General features: G+C 44.6%; 1 protein-coding gene across 1 annotated transcript in view; it reads right to left on the reverse strand.

Moving 5' to 3' along the window:
* DCP1B (decapping mRNA 1B) overlaps positions 1-22,393 on the reverse strand; it is an 87,711-nt gene that overhangs the window by 19,785 nt on the left and 45,533 nt on the right. Inside the window, exons 5-7 of the mRNA XM_010845217.1 lie at positions 21,053-21,126; positions 18,638-18,678; positions 16,515-16,642 (exon numbers count right to left, since the gene is read on the reverse strand). Coding sequence (XP_010843519.1) covers positions 16,515-16,642; positions 18,638-18,678; positions 21,053-21,126 — 243 coding nt within the window. The remainder of the gene's footprint in view (positions 1-16,514; positions 16,643-18,637; positions 18,679-21,052; positions 21,127-22,393) is intronic.

Genomic DNA, 22,393 nt, shown 5'->3' on the forward strand with positions numbered 1-22,393 from the left:
CTTCTTCCCCCACTCCACGCCCGGGTACCAGCCGCTGCCCCGCCGCCCCGCCAAAACCCAGGCGGGCTCCAGGGGTACGCTGGTGCACGAGGCTCAGCTGAGCTGCTCCTATGTCTCTCCTGGAGGTAAGAGACCCAAAGATGGGGGGAGGACTAGGAAGATACTGTTGATATTCACTCTAAATCAGTTAATGACGCCCAGGATGGGCCTCCCCACGCCATGAACACATTTTGGGTTCAGTCTTCTTCATGTTGATGAATGCAGGCCTTTAACAGTATAGCCGTGAAATTCTGCTTAAAAACTACCTTAGCCTGGTTTATGTCATGCTTTGGGAATTCTTGGTTGAAAAGAGCAATGTTTGAGGCAGCAGGCAAGGTACCACCGCTGGGACCTGTCTGTTAAAATGCCATCTATTTACGCCTTCTACTTTCCTTCTAATTCTGCAAGAAAGATGAGCAAAGCAGAATTTACGTATTAGATCTCACATCTGAATGTTGAGGGTACAGTAGACATGAGAGAGAGCAAGCTGATGGTATTTGATGTTGTTTTCTTCTTTTTAAATTTCTCCAGCAGAAAAGTCTAAAATTGATATTTGAAGAGGCTGGTTGAAAGGGTCACAGAGGGAAAAGCAGATGTCCTTGAGTGCACCTGCATTAGGGGACCTCCGATCCTCATTAGCATGGTGCATGAGGTTATTCTCCAACCTCCCTGGGGGTTACCTCATCTAGTTTATGTTTTAAAAACTATTTCTATAAATCTCTTCTTTGAAGACATTCATCATTTGTTCCATATTTGGCCTCAAAAATCTTTCAACTCCAAATCATGAAGGGGGTTTGTGATCTTTTAGCAATATTCATGCTAACGTGGGCAACTTTAAAATACAAGCCATATTTCCATATGGTTACTGAGTAGGTCAGCTGGAACTGCGACGGTGACGTCTGTGCAAGCAGGATAGGACGTCAGATGTGGTACTGCTTCCGCCCCTCCCACCCCACTGTCATTCCCTTTCAAAGTGATCTCACTAATTTCTCTCAAAAGGATAGGACAGCAGGCAGGAAAGAAGGCATTTAAGTCCTCTCTTTGCACTGGGAAAAGCCATGGAAACCAGGGAGTGTAAATTACACAAACCTCTTCTGGGCACTTAAGGATAAGCCAAAAATCTTAAAATTCCTTCAAACCCCATTCCCTTCAGTAAGTCTTTCTCAAATGAGTGGAATAATAATCCCAGTGGAAGGACCAAGAACATCTAATCATACACTTGGTGTAAACACTTGTTGTTGAGGCTTTGCTAGAATACAGAATTGCTTGATTTCTTGTCCTGATTTTCCCGATAGTTTTTGTAGCTCGACCTCAAGGATGGTGACTGATTACTGGCATTTGTTCCTAAGCATGCCTGTGCTTGCGCATGCAGACATACACATACTGTCCTTCCGAAAGACCACAGGATAGTTTAACAATCAGAAAGTGAGGGTCGTGAACCGTCAGAGCTGGAGGTGGGCACAGGTGGGTGGTTCAAGCACCTGACACACAGGTGGAGGGTGGTCTCCTGTGGCCACAGTCCCGTTTCCCGGTTCAATCTGTTTGCATAAAATATGCCCCTCTTCGGCCTTTACAAACAAAATACATAAAGTATAAAAACAATGTTTATGTTTGAATGACTTGGAGATGTGGTTGTAAGAGATGGGAAGTCATCTTGTTTAAACTAAGGTTCGTGTGAACTCACGAGGACCCAAGGGAGGGTGGAGGGAAGGAGGAGAAGGGGGTGCAGGAAGCGGGGTGTCTGAGGGCAGGGGTTGTGAGGCGGGCTCTGTATCCACGGCTGGGCAACGGGTTGCATGGCTGCTCTGTGCTGACCGGCCATTCCGCCCCATTCGGACTATGCACTGAAGACGCACTCCATCCGCACGCTCTTTAAGGCCTATAGAGTCACATTCTTTCATTCATATTCTGCCTCAGCTCCACTGACCAAACCCGGACAGAACCTTTGCTGGCCCCGAGAGTCCACATAGCACTGTTATCTTTGGCCCCTGGTCTGGTTCTTCTCATGTGACATGGTTTTACTGCACCTCACAAATCAGGGGTCCCATGACCTCCAAACACTAGAGGTTCCCAGTGGATGAGAAGCAGCTTGTATTTTGTGAGTGACTGAAACATGCACATTTGGGGAAAAACAGGAGAAAGCCTAGACAAGTGCTATGAAGTGAAAACAACCTTCCTCTTTCTAAATAACTTCCTTACAAAGTTAAGGCCATAAACAATGACAAAGAATCAGCCTCTCGACTAAACCGGTACACTAATTTGGATCAAATTATATGGATCTCCCAACTGTAAATGAGAATTCACTGTCTTCAGAGGAAAAGATGGGTTAATCTTCCAAAGGTTTCACTTCTAACAAACGCACGTTATGTCATTAGACCTTCCAAATCCCCACAGAGGTCCTTATGCTCCCAAACAGGCAATCTGAGGTCTCTCTGCCCTCAGGTTCATCAACGGTCACATGGAATCTTCTCAATTATATACCAACTTCCTAATTTTATTTATTTGAGGATAAAGTTGCTTTAGTCTGGGAGATTTAACAGAGTAAATAAACACAAAAATAAGCAGCAGAAATAGTCATAGGTGATAATAAATATAAATAGGAACAATTTATTCTGTTTTGTTGGCCATTTAAATTTATAGTTTAATTCTGCCCATAAACTGACTGGTTAACCCCCAAATCTCCCAGAAGATAGGTGTGGGCTCTCTGATGTGTCTTCCCTCCCGACACCTTGTCTTTCAAGACTCCTCTAGACTCCTGCTTCTTTGCTCCTATAGTTTTTTGTAGATCCTTGGACTAAACAAGAAAAAGCCCATGTCATAAGTGTTTACTGCTCCCCCCACTGTATCACAAGCAGTGTGGTGTATCCAACAGATGTTTGTTGAGTTAAACTGAAATCCAAGACGTTAGATCTTGAACCATCTTCACGACAGGTGCCTCCATCCCGGCTTACACGTTGTAGTCTGGACGAGGCAGGCCTCCCCATGGCCGACCACAGCTTCCCAGGGACTCACAGCATGGGGCTCTCCTCCACCAACCCTCTCATGCTCCCGCCCTCACTCCGAGTTTATTTTGCATCAAACACCTGATCATCTTTGGCATAACTTATGCTGATGGGCTTTTGCCATCAGCTCCCTGCGGCTGTAAATTCTGACAGCCTAGCACTGCGTGGGCACCAATGTTCTCATTTCCTGTGTATTTATTATTACAACGAGGCTACCATACACCAGTTCCCCGATGGACTATCTGTCAGGCACCGGCAACTCAGAGCTCAAATAATGCAATTAATCTGCAGGTTTACAAGTGTTTCTCTTGGTGTACAAGCATTAGTGCTTTGGTGTGGCAGAAAACACAGCATATTCCGGTCGAATCTGACAGTAGTATTCTGAAGCTTACATAGATAAGCACCTACATTATCTTAAAACTGTCAATTCTTCCCAAAACACACTGAAACTGTGTTATCCAGAGTGAATCTCGATATAGCAAAATAAGTCTTGTCCCATAGAATTATAGTTTGTGGGGAATATATGTTTAAGGCAAACACAAAACAGAGTATTTTTTACAGGTCAGAAACTTGTTTTGATGAAAAACAGACTTTCTCATGTTGAAATCAGATTACTGAATTAAGTGTTTACTAGTGATAGGAATCGGAGAAGGCTACCACTCCAGTATTCTTGCCTGGAAACTCCCATGGACGGAGGAGCCTAGTGGGTTGCAGTCCATGGGGTCGCTAAGAGTTGGGCACGACTGAGTGACTTCACTTTCACTTTTCACTTTCATGCACTGGAGAAGGAAATGGCAACCCACTCCAGTGTTCTTGCCTGGAGACTCCCAGGGACGGGGGAGCCTGGTGGGCTGCCGTCTATGGGGTTGCGAAGAGTCGGATACGACTAAGAGACTTCACTTTCACTTTCATGCATTGGAGAAGGAAATGGCAACCCACTCGTGTCCTTGCCTGGAGAATCCCAGGGACGGGGAAGCCTGGTGGGCTGCCGTCTATGGGGTCACACAGAGTCGGACATGACTGAAGTGACTTAGCAGCAGCAGCAGCAGCGATAGGAATAGCTTTGTTGAAATACACTAACCATAGAAATATATAATCAATGAAAAATTTCTAAGATTTCACACAGCAGTGGTTTAGTAATGGGGCCTCATGCTAGTTTGTGACTGAGGGAAAATAAGCTGGAGTTTCTGTACGTCTTTCGTTTCAACCTTAATCTATAATTATGGAAATAGTAGACCCCACTTAACCCAGAGCCCTTTCGGTTATAAGCAGTCAAATTATGGTTTGGTTCCTTTTTAAATTAGAGTCCTATGGTTGACACAGAGGATAATTCTAATACCAGTTCTTGCCTAAAACTTCCTTTCTCCAAAACCCACAGGAACATGAAAAAATTGTAATTTTTTCCTTCTGTGGGTTAAAAATAACACCCCAATAGCTTCAAATTGATTATCTGAGACTACTTTCTAAGTGATTTTTGGACAAGAATAGACACACTCGATGCAGCCGTCCCGAGCGACTGCCACATGCAAAGCACCGAGTTAGGGAAACTAAAAGACGCTTCACTCATTAAGCATTTCAGAAAACGTTTTGGAATCCAGTTTCTCTCTGCCGAGATTCAGACTTCTAGCATGTTAGTCTGGGCTTTCAAAAACAAATGATAAAATACAGTCATTGTCGAGTCACAAGAGCAGCGCGTAAATCCAAACAGCACTGCTACACAGATGTTTCTTGGTAAAGTCGAGGACGTTAAGTCTCTGTGGTTCAGATAAAATAAAAGTGACCTCTCTTTAAAAATATTTATTTATTTTTTTGGCCACGCTGGGTTCTTAGTTGTGGCATGCAGGATTTTGCGGGTGCGGCATGTGGGATCCAGCTTCCTGACCAGGGGCCCCTGCATTGGGAGCGTGGAGTCTTAGGCCACCAGGGAAATCTCCCAGAGTGGCCTCTCTCTGACTCTCCTCTCACATCGTGTCTGTGCGTCACTTACACGGTGTGTCACATGGTCTTCCTCATCTACGCATGCCAGATTGTTAAGTTCCAAGGAGAGAGTTTTCCCCTGAACTCCGTGTGAGGTCCTGTCTGCAGTGAGTCCCCTGGTCCCAAAGGATGAGGAGTGAAGGCCGCGTGGACTGGCTGGCCAGGCGAGAGGAGCGCTGAGGACCCACACAGAGTGTGTAACCCAGGGAGCTGTTGAGTATCCCAAGGCAACAGCAGAAACACAAGAACCCACAGTGAGGCTCTGCTGTGGCTTTTCAGAGCGGGCCAGTTCTTGAGATAAACAGTCTCCTTCAGAGCTCAGACCCGTTCACGTGCTGAACCCCGTCAAGAGAGCAAAAAAGCAACTCTTGGGTTTAAGGATGGAGTGACAAGCGTCATCACTCAGTTCCCTGTAGACGTGCGCCCCTTAATCACGTATGAAAACACATTAGCTCCTGAGCCATGGTTTGTAGGGAAGAGGTCAGTTTTTCAGTTAGAATGGCAGAGGAGGCTACAATGAGTAAGATTTGTTGCCCACAGTGTAAATTTAAAATTGCTTCTTCTTAAGAAGCACAGGCTGGGGGTGGGGGGCGGGGGGCGGGCACAGTGTCCTTGAAGGCTGTCCCGGCCACTGCACTCATGCATAGCAATGAGCCCACTGACAGCACAGAGCACCTCTTCTGACCGCCATGAAAGGTCAACTCCCTGTACCCACCCCTCCCCGCCAACGTGGTCTGAACGAGGATCTTCCTCTCCCTGCCCAGGTCCTGAACAGACAACATTCTGTTGTCATTCCTGCAAACACTAAGGTTCTGTCAGCAAGAGCGTCAAGTATTTGAGTCTTCGTTGCTGGGTGGGCTGTTCCCTAGTTGCAGTAAGCAGACACTACTCTCTAGTTGAGGAGTGTGGGCTTCTCACTGCGGTGGCTCCAGGGTGCACGGGCTTCAGTAGTTGTGGCACATGGGCTTAGTTGCCCGGCTGCACATGGGATCTCCCTGGACCAGGGATCGAACTTGTGTCCACCGTGCCACCGGGGAGGTCTCGTACAATTACTTTGAAGGGATTTCTGGACTCTAGACAACTTCAGTGGTTCAATACTCAATCCCTGAAGTTTGTATGGGAGATGGTGTGTGCACGTGCAGACAGGTGCTTTTGGAGGTGGGTCAGCATGAAGCACAGTCCCCCAGAACAAGGCCTGGCCCGTAGCAGGAAAAAAGCTGATATTTGAAGGCGTGGGGGAAGAAGGCAGGCAGGAAGCCCATCAGATTCTCAAAGGGCTCTGTGACCCCCAAAAGGTTAGGAAGTACTAACCGAGGCTACGGACATACCAATAGGGATCTCAGAATGGAAAAATAAACTTGCCATTATCTGTGGGCAGATAACATGACTTTCATTTCCCTAGTAATAAATTTACACAGGGCTCACTTTTAACCTTTCAAATTGCTTTTGTAGTAACTGCCTGAACTGATTCCAAGGTTAAGACAACAGATGATAAAGCCTCAAGGACTTAGAATCTGCTGGATTGGGAGAGGTTTCGCTCCTCCCAGCGGTCTGAGGCCAAGGAGAGGCTGATGGCACCAAAACCCCCTGCATCTTCCGCCACCTGCCCAGGTTCAAGCACTGTGACCTGAGCTCAAGGCAGGATCTTTGTGTCAATCTCCATCACGAAGTCATAAAGAGGGAGGGATTTTGGGAAAGCGGGGCCACTCTGTGGCTCCTTCTCGATCACCCTGAGCAGAACATCATTAGACTGGACAGAAACATCAGACATATGTAGGTGTGTAATGACTCGGATTAAGATACAAGTATCTGGGAGTTACTTTAAGTACATTATACCTACCTACTTATCCAGATCTGGTCATTTGCCGTGTTCATTTGGTAACACAGAATACAAATAAAATATAAGATGAGGTCTGTGCACAAGGGGCCTGTAATTTACGACTCATGCCGATGCTTTCAGCATAGCACGGGTGGTCCACGACTAGTTCATTCATGGTGACCTGGCACCGAGAACCAGTGTCTCACAAGAGGGTGCTTCCAAATTCTGACCTATCTGTGCAAATTTGACCTTCTCACTGCTATTATCCTCTTACAAATAAAATTACTACGAGGGTTTGTAGAGAAGTCTTTTGGGTATGTACAAGTTTAGTTAGAACAGAAAGAGGTAATGTGCATGGCAGTCATGGTTGACCTGCACAGACAGGCAAGCTGGATCATTCTGCAAGGAGTTTAGGTTTATCTGTTTTACTTTTTTCAAAGAACCAGTTCTAGGTTTTGCTGATTTTCTCTCCTGTTTTTCGGTGTCTTATTGATTGCTGCTCTTATTTTCCCTTCCTTCTGCTTGCTTTGGGCTTAATTTGCTCTTCTTTCTAGTTTCTTAAGGTGGAACCTGAATTACCCATTTGAGACTTTTCTTCTTTCCTAATAGAAGTATCTGACTCTATAAATTTCCCTACCAGCCCAATATCACTCGCATTTGACATGTCTTTTCATATTTATTCAGCTTGTTTTCTAATTTTCTTCCCTGACACATGAGTTATTTAGATGTGTGTTGTCTAATTTGAAAACTTTTGCGGGTATTCCAGGTTATCTGTTACTGGTTTCTAGTTCAGTTCTGCTGTGGTCAGAGGGCATATTCTGTATGGTTCCTATTTCTTTAAAAATCTTCAGGCTTGCTTTATGCCCCATGATAAAGCTGACCTTGGGTGCTGGCCCATGAGCACCTCAGAAGAGGCTGTCTTCTGCTGTGGTTGGTGGAACGTCCGATAAACGTCAATTGCCTCAAGTGAGTCGATGGTGTTATTCAAGTCCCCTACAGATGTGTTGCTGCCATTTGTTCTGCCAGTCACAGAACACGGGGCTCAAGTCTCCAAGCACAACTGCGGGTTTTAACTTTTGAGTGTGCATGTATTAATGATGGTTAAGTATTTCGGGTGAATTGATCCTTTTAAGATTATGCAATGTATCTCTTTACCCCTGGTAATTTTCTTTGTTCTGATGTCTACTTTGATATTAATATAGCATCTCTGGCTTTCGTCAAGTTTAAAAAAAATCTATTTATTTTAAAAAATGTAAGTATAGTTGATTCATAACATTGTGCTCATTTCAGGTATATATATATTTTTTTCAGATTCAATTCCCGTATAGGTTGTTACACAGTATTGAGCAGAGCTCCCTGTGGTAGACCGCTGGTCCCTGTTGTTTTTCTTCTACACAGTAGTGTGTATATGTTACTCCCAAGAGGTTTTCTTTTAATTAGCGTTTCCATGGTTTGTCTCCCCTGTCTTTTGCTCTGTTGGTACCTCCTTTCTTCCCTTCTTATGGATTATTAAAATGTTTTAGTATTCAGTTTTCATCTATCTATTAGTTCTTTCTTAAGTGGCTGCTCTAGGAATCACACTATACATATCTAACTTCAGTTTACACAGTTATTTCACCACTTCAAGCAAAATGTAAAGACTTCACAACCACACAGCTCCTGTCCCCCACCACCCTTAACCTTACAGCTGTCATGTGAGTTACACCTATACACAATGAATCCCCCTCCTGATACTGCTGTAACTTTTGCTTTTGTGTCATTTGCTTTTTAAAGAATCTGAGCGTTTTTTTTTACTATTTATGTTGCTCCTCCTTTACCCCGAGGCCCCGACCTTCCCTCAGCAACACTCCCCTTAGGTCTGAAGAACTTCTTTCAGCCTTTATTTCACAGCAGGTCTGCTGACAGGGAAGTATTGAAGATTTTCTTTTATCTGAGAGTATCTTTACTTTCCTTCCCAAGGAACATTTTCACTAGAGATAGAATTCTAGGGGGACAGCACTGTCTTCCAGACTCCAAGGTTTCTTAAGAGAAATTTATTGTCGTTCAAAACATTGTTCTGTAATGGGTCATTTCTGGTTCAAGGCTTTTTGTTTGTTAAAGTCTGTTTTTCACCAGTTTGATGATGGTTATGGGCATGATTTTTTTCTGAGTTTACCCTGTTTGGGGTTTTCTGAGTTTCTTGAATCCATACATTTGTGCCTTACCAAATTTGGAAAAATTTCAGCCATGCTTTCTTCAAATACTTTTTCTACAGCAGCCTTTCTCCTTTCGTGGGACTCCAGTGACACAAATTCAGACCTTTTGGTACGGGCCATCAGGTGTTGTGAGGCCCTGTTTTTTCTTTGTTTTTTAACCTTTTCCCTGTATATTCTTCAGGTCAGATAGTATCTACTGATGTGTTTCATGTTCACTGACTCGTCTTTCCTCTGCCATCTCTGTACTGCTAGTAAGGCCATTCACTGGACACCTTATTTTTCTGTTCCAAATGTTCCCTTTGAATTCTTACACTGCTTCTCTGCTGAGAATTTCCATCTTTCCACTCATCTCTGAGGACCTGTGCCACCTCACAGGGCACAGTAATTGCCTTACAGCCAGCCACTGGCCTACCACGCCAGCATGTGGGTGATCTTGGGGCAGCCATCTGCTGACCAACCTTCCCCATGAGAGCTGTCAGATTTTCCTGGCTCTCTGTGTGATGGATAATGCTGCATTGCATTTGGACATTTTGTTGAGATTGTGAGAATCTGAGTCTTCTGAAAACTCTTCAGAGTGTCGAGACGGTGTTCAGGTTTAGACAGGAGGATGGTTAGATAGCATCATAGACTCAATGGCCATGAATCTGAGTAAACTTGGGGAGATGGTGAAGGACAGGGAAGCCTGGCATGCTGCAGTCCACGGGATTGCAGAGTCGGACACATCTGAGTGACTGAACAACAACAGACTGGAAGTCCCGTCCCGCCTTCTGTGGACGATGGTTCCCCAGTCAGCTCTGTTTTCAGAGGTGTGTCTGCCCTGTGCAGATGCCACTCAGGGGCTGGCCTGGTGCGTGGCGGTGGCGGACATGGTGGGTTAGCTCTCTGGGTCTTGGCTGCAGTTCTGTGGCTCTGGTGTGTGTGTGTAGATGATGCTCACAGGTGAGTTCGGGATCTGTGTCAGTTCAGGGACAGAATCAGGGCGTCTTTTTGTCCAGCGCACTCTCCAGCTCACAGGGGCCCTTCTCCCCAGTCTTCTGGCCAGAGTCAGGGTTTCTTTCAAGAGGTCTAACTTCTCACACTGTCAAGTAGTCTCCATAGCTGGGCAGCGTGCAGGGTAAAGCAAAGAAACATCAATAAAAAAGCCCATATAAATATATATGTATATGAAAAAGTGGAAGTCACTCAGCCATGTCTGACTCTGAGACTCCAGCGTCTATATAGTCTATGAGATTCTCCGGGCTAGAATACTAGCGTGGGTAGCTGTTCATTTCTTCTGGGGATCTTCCCAACCCAGGGATTGAATCTGCGTCTCCTGCATTGCAGGTGGACTCTTCATTGTCTGAGCCACAGGGAAGACGTGTGTGTGTGTGTGTGTGTGTGTGTACACACACATGCTAAGTTGCTTCACTTGTGTCTGACTCTGTGATTCTATGGTCTATAGTCCACCAGGCTCCAGGCAAAAACACTGGAGTGCATTGCCAGGCTCTCCTCCAGGAGATCTTCCCAACCCGGGGATTGAACGTCTCCTGCATTGGCAGGCAGATTCTTTACTGCTGGTGCAACCTGGGAAGCCTATATATATACATCTCCTAGGAGTTCCCTGCACGCTTGAGGCCACAGGGGACCCTTCTCCAGTCTCTCAGGCAGCCTTTCCGTGGGATGTCACGTGCCTGTCACCCCTCACTGCTGAGGTGGCAGCCTAGGTTTGCAGGGCAGCCGGCTTCGGGCCGGGCTGGGAGGGGAGGGGAGACTCTTCACACTCTGAGTCAAAGGAGCGCACTCTCCAGGCCTCCACAGAGAGGTTTCCCCTGGTTTCTGTTGCTTCTGTCCGCAGTCCTGGAACATGGCTCGCTCTTGAGTCACACTCAGGAGATAAAGCAGGAGCAAATAAACCAGGAGACTCACCACCACACTGGCTGTTCTTCAAGTTCTCACTTCCCTTTTGATACGCCTGCTGTTGTTTACTCTTAGAATCCGCAGGCTCTCTGGTTTTCTGTCCACAACTTTCACTATAGCCAGTGAGAGGAGTGTCAGTGTGAACCTGCTCTATTTTGGCTGGTGTTGGAAGCTTATTTCTCACTCTAAGGAGTTATGAACCAGCGCAGGTAATGTAACGGAAGCCTGGCCTGGGATGGACGTGGGACTGGAAAGAGGAAAGGGCTGAGACCCGGCCACTGGGAGCCTCGAGTTCACTTTGCCATCACCGCATGCTAAAGTCCCTTCCGTGGAGACCGAGCTCTATAGACAGGGGCACGAGATGTCCCCTGCTGGCTGCTACGCAGGTGCACTGAGCCACCAGAGAAGCCCTCTCCAGTTGTATTTTTAATTTAAATTTTCATAAAAATAAAACATATATATATATAATTTTAAATATCAGACGCTGTGAGGTTTTACAACCTACAGCAGAGTTCTCCAGCCATGATGGGCCTGACTGCTGCTCCCCAAAAGCAGCCTCCTCCCTGACAGTGACTTCTGCTCTCCATCTCTTTCTCGTCCAGTGTTTTCTCTGTTGTGTCAATCTGTTTTCCTATGTCATGTGTACTCCTTCTGTTTTTAAAGATTTTTTTTCTTGATGTGGAACATTTTTAAAGTCTTTTACTGAATTTGTTACAGTAGTGCTTCTGTTTCATGCTTTCGTTTTTTGGCTGTGGAGCATATGTGATCTTAGCTCCCTGGCCAGGGATCGAACCCGTACCCTCTGCATTGGAAGGTGAAATCTTAACCCCTGGACCGCCAGAGAGGTCCCTACACTATTTTTTGATTGTTAAAAAATACACTGAAGAGAATTTAGTTTCCTGACAATACATGCACACTCTCACCTAGAAACACAACACAATTTCCCCACCTCGTACTTCCAATGTAAAGTATAACACTATCTCACATTTGGTGTTTGTCTTCATGATTAGTGGAGCCAAATGGTGTACTATGACTCAATTTCCTTTTCTGTACAAAATTTTGTTTTCCCAGGAATTAAGAATTGCTTCCCTTGTTGTTTTCCATGCCCTTAGCTTTCAATGTTTCTACATCATTAAGCAAAATCACTGAAAAAGGAACTGTAAATACCCCAAGAGATTCAAACTCTCAGGTGTAAACTTTTTCTTGGATACCCTTCTGAAGCCCTCCATCTTCTTACTCTAAAGACTTTTCTTTAGTTCAGCTGCACAGGGGGTCACCATGGACTTTTTACCACTGTTCTCAGAATTCTTTTACCTCCAACCTATGCTTGGATTCCCCCACTTTCCTGCGTGGCTTGTGTATCTGTCACAATAGCCCAGGTTACGCTGCAGTAACAAACAACACTCAAATGTCAGTGGCTTATGCAGTACATGTCTGTCATGGGCCACCTCTGTATCATGTCACCATCATTCCAGGACCCAGGCTGACAGAGCAGTTTCTGCCTAAACAACCTGAGTCCTCACAGCAGAAGGAAGAGATGTGGTCAGTCAGGAGCTGGTTTGTACATATCTGCTCACTTCTACCCACATCTCTCTGGCCAAAGTGACTCACACAACCGTACTTGAGGCCTGGGGTGGGGAGAGGATTATACAAAAGCCTCCTGGAGGGGTGAGTCGGGAGGAACCAGATCACACTGTCGGGTCTGATGTTAACAGACCAGAGGTGCCGCCTCCTGCAGGGCAACAGCTAGTGGTTGTGAAGAGTGAAGCAGTCACAGCAGGTCCTCCTCTGTCTTGTTCATAAAATCCACCCTCCATCTTCGTGGGTTTGTATCTTCTTTTTACTCCTTCATTGTCATTTCAGTTGCTTCAGGAATGTGTTCAATCTACCACGTTGAGCCAGAAGTCTACCAGCCAATCACTTTAAAAGGGAACTTGTAGGACGCAGTGTAGCCGAAAGAGGAGGACTGTCTGTAACCATCACTTTCACCCTTTTCCACTACTTGAGGCAGCTTTTCTCAGATCCTAAAACGTCAATGAAGCATTCAAATTGTGCTTCTTTATGAGAACAAAACTACCCAATATGGTGAATTCACTTTAAAACTGAGCGGTTTTCTAAAACAGCTTTGATTCTAAGTATCTTGACTTCTGCCTTTTCTGATCTGCTGTAAGCGCCAAGCTTATGTCTGCAATAAAATCAACCAGCTCAAAAGAATTTCATTCTAATTCTGTCACCATAGACAATACTGTATTCGACATGCTGGCCAAGCTCTGAAATCTTCCTGCCATTGCTGTCTGTAACTTATCTTAAATAAGATGATACAGTCTTAGTCTTACAGGAAAATATGGTTCTAAAATACATCTCCCTATACCAGAATCTTATTTAGTTTTGAAATGGCAAACAGTTACTAGAGGGTAATGATATAGAAGAAATGGCCAAATTCAGCTTTATGTTACATTATTTTTATTTGATATTCTCTTTTCTAATAACTGAGATATAGTAGATCCTCAACCTAAAAAAAAAGAAACTCACTTTTTCACCTCTGGAGCGTACACTGCAAAACTAAAAGGAAACCTGGCTCAGACCCCTTGCTCCTCTGCTGGCACTTCTGCTGCGTGGGCCTGCACGTCTGAGGCTGGGCTTACTCAGTTCAGATGCTCTTTCCATCTCAAAAAAGTTACAGACTCCGTAAATTATGTAATCCCTCTAATCTCAGTTTCCTCATTTACAAAACAGAAATAGGAGGATTTCTAAGGAAAAGTGATGAGAATTAAATAACCCATAGAAAGCGATGACGTCATGCTTGGGAGGCAGTAATGCTCAGTGTAAGTTTGTTGAGAAAATAAAATTTCTGTCCTAATACAGCAACTACCCTATGTACCTTGAATGCTTACAGAGGTCAAACTTCATGACAGCCAGGCTTAAACATCATGAATGTTTTACTGTAATAAAACCATATAGGTTGTGTTCGGCCAAAATCCAAAGTTACTTATTCATTAACATTTGTTTTTAATTAAATTAAAGTTTGAGATATCTACCTCTTTATTTTGCTCTTCTAAATCCATACAATTCTAGAAAGGGACAGTTACCTCTTCAGGTACTAATTTTTTTTAAACTTAGTGTTTAAAAACCTAGAGTCTGAAAAACTCACCAGAACCCTTTCTCAGTGCTGCCTCTTGACGTGTCCCAACCTGGCCTGTGACACACGCTGGCACAAGTAAAACGTTAGGACTAAACAGAGATCCCTGACTCAACATAACTCAAGAGGTACAGTCGAAAAAATAGTCCTGAGGGAAGCTGGGTTCATCTTCCAAAGGCTGATGAATGAATCTTTACACCACCAGAGAATATACAAACCCGGGGCAGTTATCACACGGAGTATCAGAGTTATTTAAAAACATCTGCAAGGTACTGACCCTCTGAGAGCACCTGGAGCAAAGCCTTCTGGGAAACTCGGATGTCAGAGGCTGAAGAGGCTTTTGTAAATAAACTAAAACCGAATGACTGGCTGCACAGTCAAGATGCACCAGATAATAAAGACAAAAAGCATAATAAACTCAGGAAGGTAAACAGATTCACTCCTTTTCACTCCCCGCTGTTCAACTGATTTCACTTTTTTCCTATGGAAGCTCATTAGAGACACTTGAACATGCTCCGAGAAGGCTGCCTTCGATTTGCGCTCATGCGGGACAGGGGCGAGGGCAGCCCAGCAGGTGCAGGGAAAGCAGCGGGCCTGACGTCAGAACGTGCGGGTCTGGCAGGGCTGTGGCCCCCAGACGCTGGGTTCTCTCAGCTGCAAAGCAGCAGGGAGCAGTCTGCCCCTCAGAGCTGGGACGAGGAAACATGGGAAAATGAAGGAAAACACCTGGAACGGTGCATCCAATAGAAACATGGGTGAACCACAAAGGAGAGCCACAAATGGAATTTTAAATAAAATAAAAAGCAGCAGGTGAAATTAAGTTTAATAAGACTTTTTATTTAACTCAATATACTAAAAAATATATTACCATTTCAACAGGTAAACTGATATAAGACTACTGAGATTTTTTTTTTACATTTTTTTTTTTGTACTAAAGTCTGTGAAAATCAGTGTGTTTCTGACACACACACATCAGCTCGATTCAGACCAGCCGCCCGCAGGACAGCATGGGACAGCGTAACGTGGAGCCCAGGCGGGGCTGAGCATGTTTACCAGACCCTAGCAGACAAACCCTGTGGGGCTAAGGAGATCAACCATGTCAAACAGAGCTTGTATTTTCCTATCTTTGGTATAGTATATACTACCTAATAGGTAATACTGCAGCAAGAATTGGTCAGTATCATCCATATCAACTAGACTCAGTATTTATCCAAAATAAGAGCAACCAAAAATTATTATAAGCCACTAACAGTCATTCATTTTATATTTATTTTTGTGGTTAATTTTGTTTATTAGGATTTGAATTACAAATCAATCTCACATAGAATCTAATAATCTCAAAAAAAGAAAATATAACCTGACATAACAGTAAGTACACAAAAAATTTGAACTACAAGTTACAATTGATTAAACTACACCTTTGGGCAAAGAAACAGGAATAGAAAACAAAATATTTCTCTATTTTACTAAACTTCTCACTTCACAGGACCTGCCATTAGAAAGTCATGTTTAATAGCGTTCCTGTAATTTTTTTCTTATAAAAGGTTAACTGCATGCTCTAAATAGGATGACCACCTATTAGGACAACTCAGTTACAAGTGAATATAATTTTAAGTAAATATAGTATTAAAGTGATGCTATATTTACTTCAGAACAAGTCAATGGGGATAAAGCACAAAATATGACTCGTGTTACATTTGTTACTAAGGTAACACTGAGTAGTACACAGTAGGCAAATTCTTGTACCCTGAGCTCAAAGAATAGGGTGGAAGATGAACAGAAACCATTTCTGAACTGCAAAGTCATCACGGAGCAAGCACAGGCACCCGTGATCCTGCAGCTCCTAGTCTGCTCCCATTTCCTGTGTGGAGAAGCTCCTGAATCGTGTAACTCTCACCCACTGTTGTGGGCCGCCCCACAGTGCAGCACAAGCAGTCAGATGAGATGCAAGAGTGAAATGGACATAGATGGTGGGTGGGCGGCTGCTACCTCATTTCAAGCCTGACAGGGACTGCTTAGTTAACAGGACTGCAGCTTTACCAAGTGTTAGGAAGTTCTTAACAATAAAACCTCATTGGACTTTAATGTCCATTTACTATGCACTCAAAAGACAGTGCTTCTGGAAGACAGGCCCCCTCCCTCGAGCATCCCATTGGATGCTCAGCCACAGGGATCCAACAGCTCAATCGCTAGTCGAGGTCCTCTGTGGTCTCTCGGCCCAGGACTCACCTCCCCGGCCCCGCTCGGGCTCACACACAAAGCGGCCCAGCTGCGGAGGACGAGCTTTAAACACTCACACCTTCAGTCACACTGTCTCCATCTAACTCTCCCGAGGAAGACACCATCCCCTGCCGAGCCTTGCACCTCCCAGGCCACCCGTGCTGACCCCAGTCACGGACACCAAACACCACGACCATCACCACGGTCCCTCACGCGTGCAGACTCACATCTGGCGTTTCTGTAGAGAAGGAAGGGGTCCTGTAGCAGGAAGTCCAGGTCTTTGGTGATGGGCTCCGTCCTGTTCTCCATGCTCAGCCTGTTCATGATGGTGAAGCCGTGCTTCGGAGATGCGGACCTAGAGGTCGCCGGGGCAGGGGACACGGAGAGGGGGCGTTCAGAGCAAAGCATTTCCAGGACAGGGGCGGCCGTCGCACCTTCAGCCTTCCTGCCCCTTCACCGTGAGCCGCACCAACGTGCGCATGAGTACAGTGAAGTCCAGCCCTATGTCTGGGGGGTGGGGGTGCACAGACACACAGCTCGTTTCCCCACCTAGGCTGCAAGCTCCTTTAAGGCAGACATGGTAACCACTTTAAAAAAAATTACTGACACATACTTTTCAAGAAGCTTGACTGTATCACAGTTACAGGAAATGTTGGTGTTGGTCTGAAATTGAAAGTTGCATCATTTCTTACAGAAACAATGTAACTCTGGTCAATGAACTAGTGAGGATATACAGTACAATTAAAAGTTTATACAATTTAAAGCAAAGAGCAGATATCTACTTTTCTTCAAGATAAAGCCAACAGTCTCACAGATAAGCTACTATAACATTTTTTGTCCATAAAACTGTACATTTAGTGACTTTTTATTTTTAATTTTGTTCAATAAACCTGCAGTGCCTACTGTCTGTCAGGCAGGGAGAACCCTGATCACACCGAAGCTAACAACCACAAGTGCATCTGTCTACCCTTGGAGGATAGCCAGACACCAACCCAACTGTGCAACTTCCGTAACAAAACAAGGCACACGTGCAGGCCTGCAGATTCACTCGGGGCCGGGGGACACGCCCACAGGGATGCTGTGTGCAACCCGGAGAAACGGGGTCTGCATCTCAAGTTTTATTTCACCTCCAACCACCTGATTTACTAACCACAGTTTTCTTTTGAGATTTATTTTAAAACTGATGGAAGGCCATCCTTGCCTAATTTATTTTACTGAGTGGTAGAGCGGTGCTGGGCATATGAGCAATACCAGATGTAATCACGACCATCATTTCAAGTTAAATTCTGGGGCAGTGTGAAGAGTGACTCCCAAAGCTCTCAACAGAGGGTGCTCTGAAAACCACCACTGGGCGTAACTCTATTACAGACAGACAGACATGGGGGGAAGCAAAGACATCATTTTTAAAATGGGATTAGGTGTTTTTACAGAATCAGATTTTGATCCTTCCGGTATTTCGGCAGTTCTGCAAAGCCTCTGCGGCTGTCCAGGCACTGCCTGTCACCTGATCCCGGGGATGGTCTAGCCACACCGTGGTTTATCTTCAAAGATGAATGGGCATATAAACACAGATGAGAGAGAGAGAGAGAGAGAGAGAGAGAGAGAGAGAGAGAGAGAGAGAGTGTGTGTGTGTGTGTGTGTGTGTGTGTATGAGAAGAGTCTGCACCAGGCCTCTGTCCTATCTCTGAAACCAGCTGATGGTGACAGGACTCAGCTATGGCATTTTATGTGAATGTTTATGTGAACAAGAAGTTTAGCTGTCAAGACAGTACTCACACTACATATCTCTGTGTGTATGTGTTAACTATACAGATATTAACAATATGTGATAAAAATTAGCCTAAAACATGAATTTATTAAATCTTTCCTAATACTTATTTTGTTAGCTATACAATGGAGGACTCAGAGACATCTTTAATCTTGGATCATGCTTCTTTGAAGAGTCAGAGGTGGGGGTGGCCAATAACACTCTCTTCCAGACACTGCTTAAATGATCTAACATTCTCAACAGTGCACTCCTAGCTCCTCATCAGTTCACTATATTCAAGCACTTTGTACCACTCACTTGAGCTGAAGAATAAATATTTAATTCTGTTTTAAAAAGAACACAAAGATTTAAGTTCAGCTATACTGGAGTTCACATTATATTCTGTAATTAGTATTCACCACACTAGACAGATGACATTATTCAGTATTCCCTTCCGTATGTCAACTAGTTACTTCAAACTCAGACTCAGTGCCTGCACGTCTCTGAACTGTAATAAAACTCCACTTGAGGAAGGGGGACACACAGAGCTAAAGACAGGACTCAAAGGCTGTCAGCTTCTTTATAAAAGTGAAGGACTCTTACCTTGTGTAAACAAATAAGGTTCCCTCCACATCAGTCTTTTCCTAAGAAATAAAACAAACAGCAACATAAGCATATTCTCCTCACTAATGGGAAATAGTCACAGAGGTCAGAGAACACAGTATCTTAGAGAACAGGGATTCGATCCTGTTTCAAGTGGGGGGTAATTCTTAGGGAAAGGCGAAAAGCAGACTTTGTCAGCGGTGACTTTGTTGCTTAAGCAGCAGGAAGTGCCCTCCTATTGCCATTTACAAACAAACCATTGCCGCCTCTCTTTACCAAGCACAGGGGCCACAACACCTCTGGTTGGACAAAGGAAACAAACATGCCGCAGCCTCCTAAGAAAGAAGGGTGGTAGTACACGCGCCGCCAGCCCTCTGTCCCTGGGCTGGGGGCACGGCCAGCCGCAGACACCACTGGTGTCACACGACCCTCTCTGCCTCCGCTTTCTGGTTTCCTTTTCTCTTGTCATGTCCTGTCACCCAGGAGAATAGAGGACCTGCCTGTAACTCTACTTCATCTACTACATAGAAGACAGCGACGCAGCCGTGGTTCTTAGACAAATTAATCACCTATTTGGTGCAGAAAACTGAAATAAAGTAAGACAGAAACATCACCCAGCTAGGACGCGAGAAATCTGCCTCAAAGGAAGTGGGAAACTTGTAAAGTGAAAATGAGAAGTGATCATTTCAGTTCCCTGGGAAGGGCTCTTTTCCATCTCTCCAGGCCCTGATGAAAATGCTCTGCTTACTAAAAAAAAAAAAACTTAGGTATGCATTTGGCTGATTAACTAGTAATTAGACTATGTAACTCAGAATTTTAAATATACTTCTGCTATTTACATGGCTTAATCCCAGCATTCTATTAAACCTCTCAATATTTTGTTATTTTTTAATGTCCATTAGCAGTGCCATTCAAAATTTAAGTACTCTTGTCTTTTTGGTGAAAAATACTTTCTTTAGGAAACAAAACTATAATATTAAAATGATAATTCTCAAGAGGCACACAAGAAATTGGAAGCACGAGCTTCTCCATGCTCAAGTAATTTCATCATCCTTAAATGGATTAAGTAAAGTGACTACTTGCTATGAAGACAGAACACTTTTCTGTCTTTCAGTATTTGACTCTGGACTATTTCATCCCATATCCTAGGCAAGATGTTCATACAGATCAGTACTCAGTTCAGCTCAGTTCAGTTGCTCAGTCGTGTCCGACTCTTTGCGACCCCATGAATTGCAGCACGCCAGGCCTCCCTGTCCATCACCAACTCCCGGAGTTCACCCAAACTCATGTCCATCGAGTCAGTGATGCCACCCAGCCATCTCATCCTCTGTCGTCCCCTTCTCCTGCCCCCAATCCCTCCCAGCATCAGGGTCTTTTCCAACGAGTCAACTCTTCGCATGAGGTGGCCAAAGTACTTGGAGTTTCAGCTTTAGCATCAGTCCTTCCAATGAACACCCAGGACTGATCTGCTTTAGGATGGACTGGTTGGATTGGAGAGGTCTGACAGAATGTGGTCCACTGGAGAAGGGAATGGCAAACCACTTCAATATTCTTGCCTTGAGAACAGATCAGTGTAGAGAAAGCTAATAGCCTTTGACTTATTTGTTTTTTCCTTAACGAAGCAGTAACAGAAATTACAAATTTTCCTTAAGGGAAAAAAAAGGGCTTTAATGTCCAATTTTAGTTTTGGAAATTCAAGGCATGCTTCTCCTGAAATTATTCTCTGACTCAAAACATGCAATTCTGAATTGATTTATGTTCTTTGTCTCAGTTTCTCCACTGAAAAGGGATGACCAGCTTACACCACCTAGACTTTTTTATTAAAAACATATTTTTTATCAAAGGCTCTAGGACACTTAGATGAAAAGGCCTTTGGGTGTCAATTTCTGGTTTATTATGGCTGAAACAGCTTATATTCATGCATTTTCTTGTTCCCTCCACAGTTATCCAGGGTAACCAGATTTTTTTTTCTTTCTATGCAAAGCCAGGTTTGGGGGTTTGAGAGACAGTAAAAGCAAAATTTTATTAGATTCTCCTTACGTCCTGCAAGTAAAAAAGACTTTTATGTTAAAGTATTAAAAGTTTACAGTTCTGAGGGATTTTAGCTTAAATTTTAAAAGTACAATCTAATGATTTGATACTATATTATAAAATCTCAGAAGTGCTAAAAAAATTCAGCCGTTCAAAATTTAAAACAATAAAGTAGAATGTAAAACAATGCTAGTCCGCAAACTACTGGGGTTTGGCAGACTAGTGGACACTTTCCAAACAACATGATCTACATCTGATTATTCTGTTAAAATAATGAAAAGTCAATCTCCATTTACCCTCTAAACCTGCTTTTCTCAATCACATACGCAGCATCTGAGTCACCTAAGACGCCTTCAACAAATAACAAATGCCTGGGCCTCACACCCAGAGACTCTGATTTGGCGGGCTGTACTTCCTTTTGGGCAGCACTGGGTCTTCGCTGTGGCTCTTGGGCACTTCTTTAGTTGTGGAGCACAGGCTTAAGGGTGAGGGGGCTTGAGGGGGGGCGGGCTCAGCAGCTGTGATGCAAGGGCTCTCTAGTTGCCCCCTCTCTAGTGCCAGGCTCTTCTGTCCATGGGATTCTCTGGACAAGAACACTGGAGTAGGTTGCCATTTCTTTCTCCAGGGGATCTTCCTGACCCAGAGATCAAACCCGGGTCTCCTCATTGGCAGACGGGTTCTCTACCACCATGCCACCAGGGAAGCCCTAACTTTCCTTACAGCAGCTCATTTTCTGTCCCTTCTTCCTTCCATATTCCTCCTGCTGAATGCCTGAAGTCATCCTTCATCCATATTTAGTGTCATAAGAACCCTCCTCCTTTATGTCCACCTCCAAGTACTGTCTCCTCTATCTTAAGAATGTCCCACACACTTCCATCAGGTTTCTGTCCAAAAGCTCCCACTGTGGAGACACGGTGACAGTTCTTTTGCCCCCAGCAACTGCCCTGCAGCTAAACCAGGTCTCTGTCTTTTTTTCCTGCTACCACAACCTTGAAAATGAGTACTCTGAAAGAATGACCTTTTGTGGGATGAATTATGCACTGTCTGAAGGCAACAAGTCCAGGAAGAAGGAAAACATAACTCCTGTAAATAATGCATTGTGACACCTGGGCTTTCCGATGAGGCTGTAGAAAGGCCTCCCCAGGTACCCACTACAGTTACTCACTCGGTAACGATGGTAACACGTGCCTGACTCACTGACCCTGTTCAGAGCCTGTAGGAAACCACCTTTACTCAAGGGGGACCCCCTTCTGTACACGTTAACTTCTCTGAATCTCCAGACTCTAGCCCTGGTGTCAAGTCACTCCAGGGAACCACACTTCCGACCCTCATCTCTACTTTGGTATTTCCTCAGCATTAAGACACTATGCTTCTGGCACTTTTCTACACTGCACCAAACAGCAAAATGTAGAATATCCACATTTGAAAAGATGGCGTTGAAACTGTCCATTACGTCGGTCAAAGTCCTTTACACAAACACAGGCGACACACTCCCCCGAAAACAGGGGACACACAGCCCGCTTCCTCCCCCGGGACCACCCGGGACAGGTGTCCCCGCGTCTCTCCATCCCTGCCCCTTTCGGTGAGTTTCCTCGGTTACGAACTTAGAGCAAAGCTGTTCTCTTCTCTCTCATGTCAGGACCCACTTCTTAGTGTTTTCGCTTTTGTGAGTGGCTTTCGGGGGGACTGTAATGACCGGCTGGAGAGAGGTGGCGAGGGGGAGGG

The sequence above is a fragment of the Bison bison genome, unplaced genomic scaffold, assembly GCF_000754665.1.
Source record: "Bison bison bison isolate TAMUID 2011002044 unplaced genomic scaffold, Bison_UMD1.0 scf7180017864213, whole genome shotgun sequence".
Lineage (NCBI taxonomy): Eukaryota > Metazoa > Chordata > Mammalia > Artiodactyla > Bovidae > Bison > Bison bison.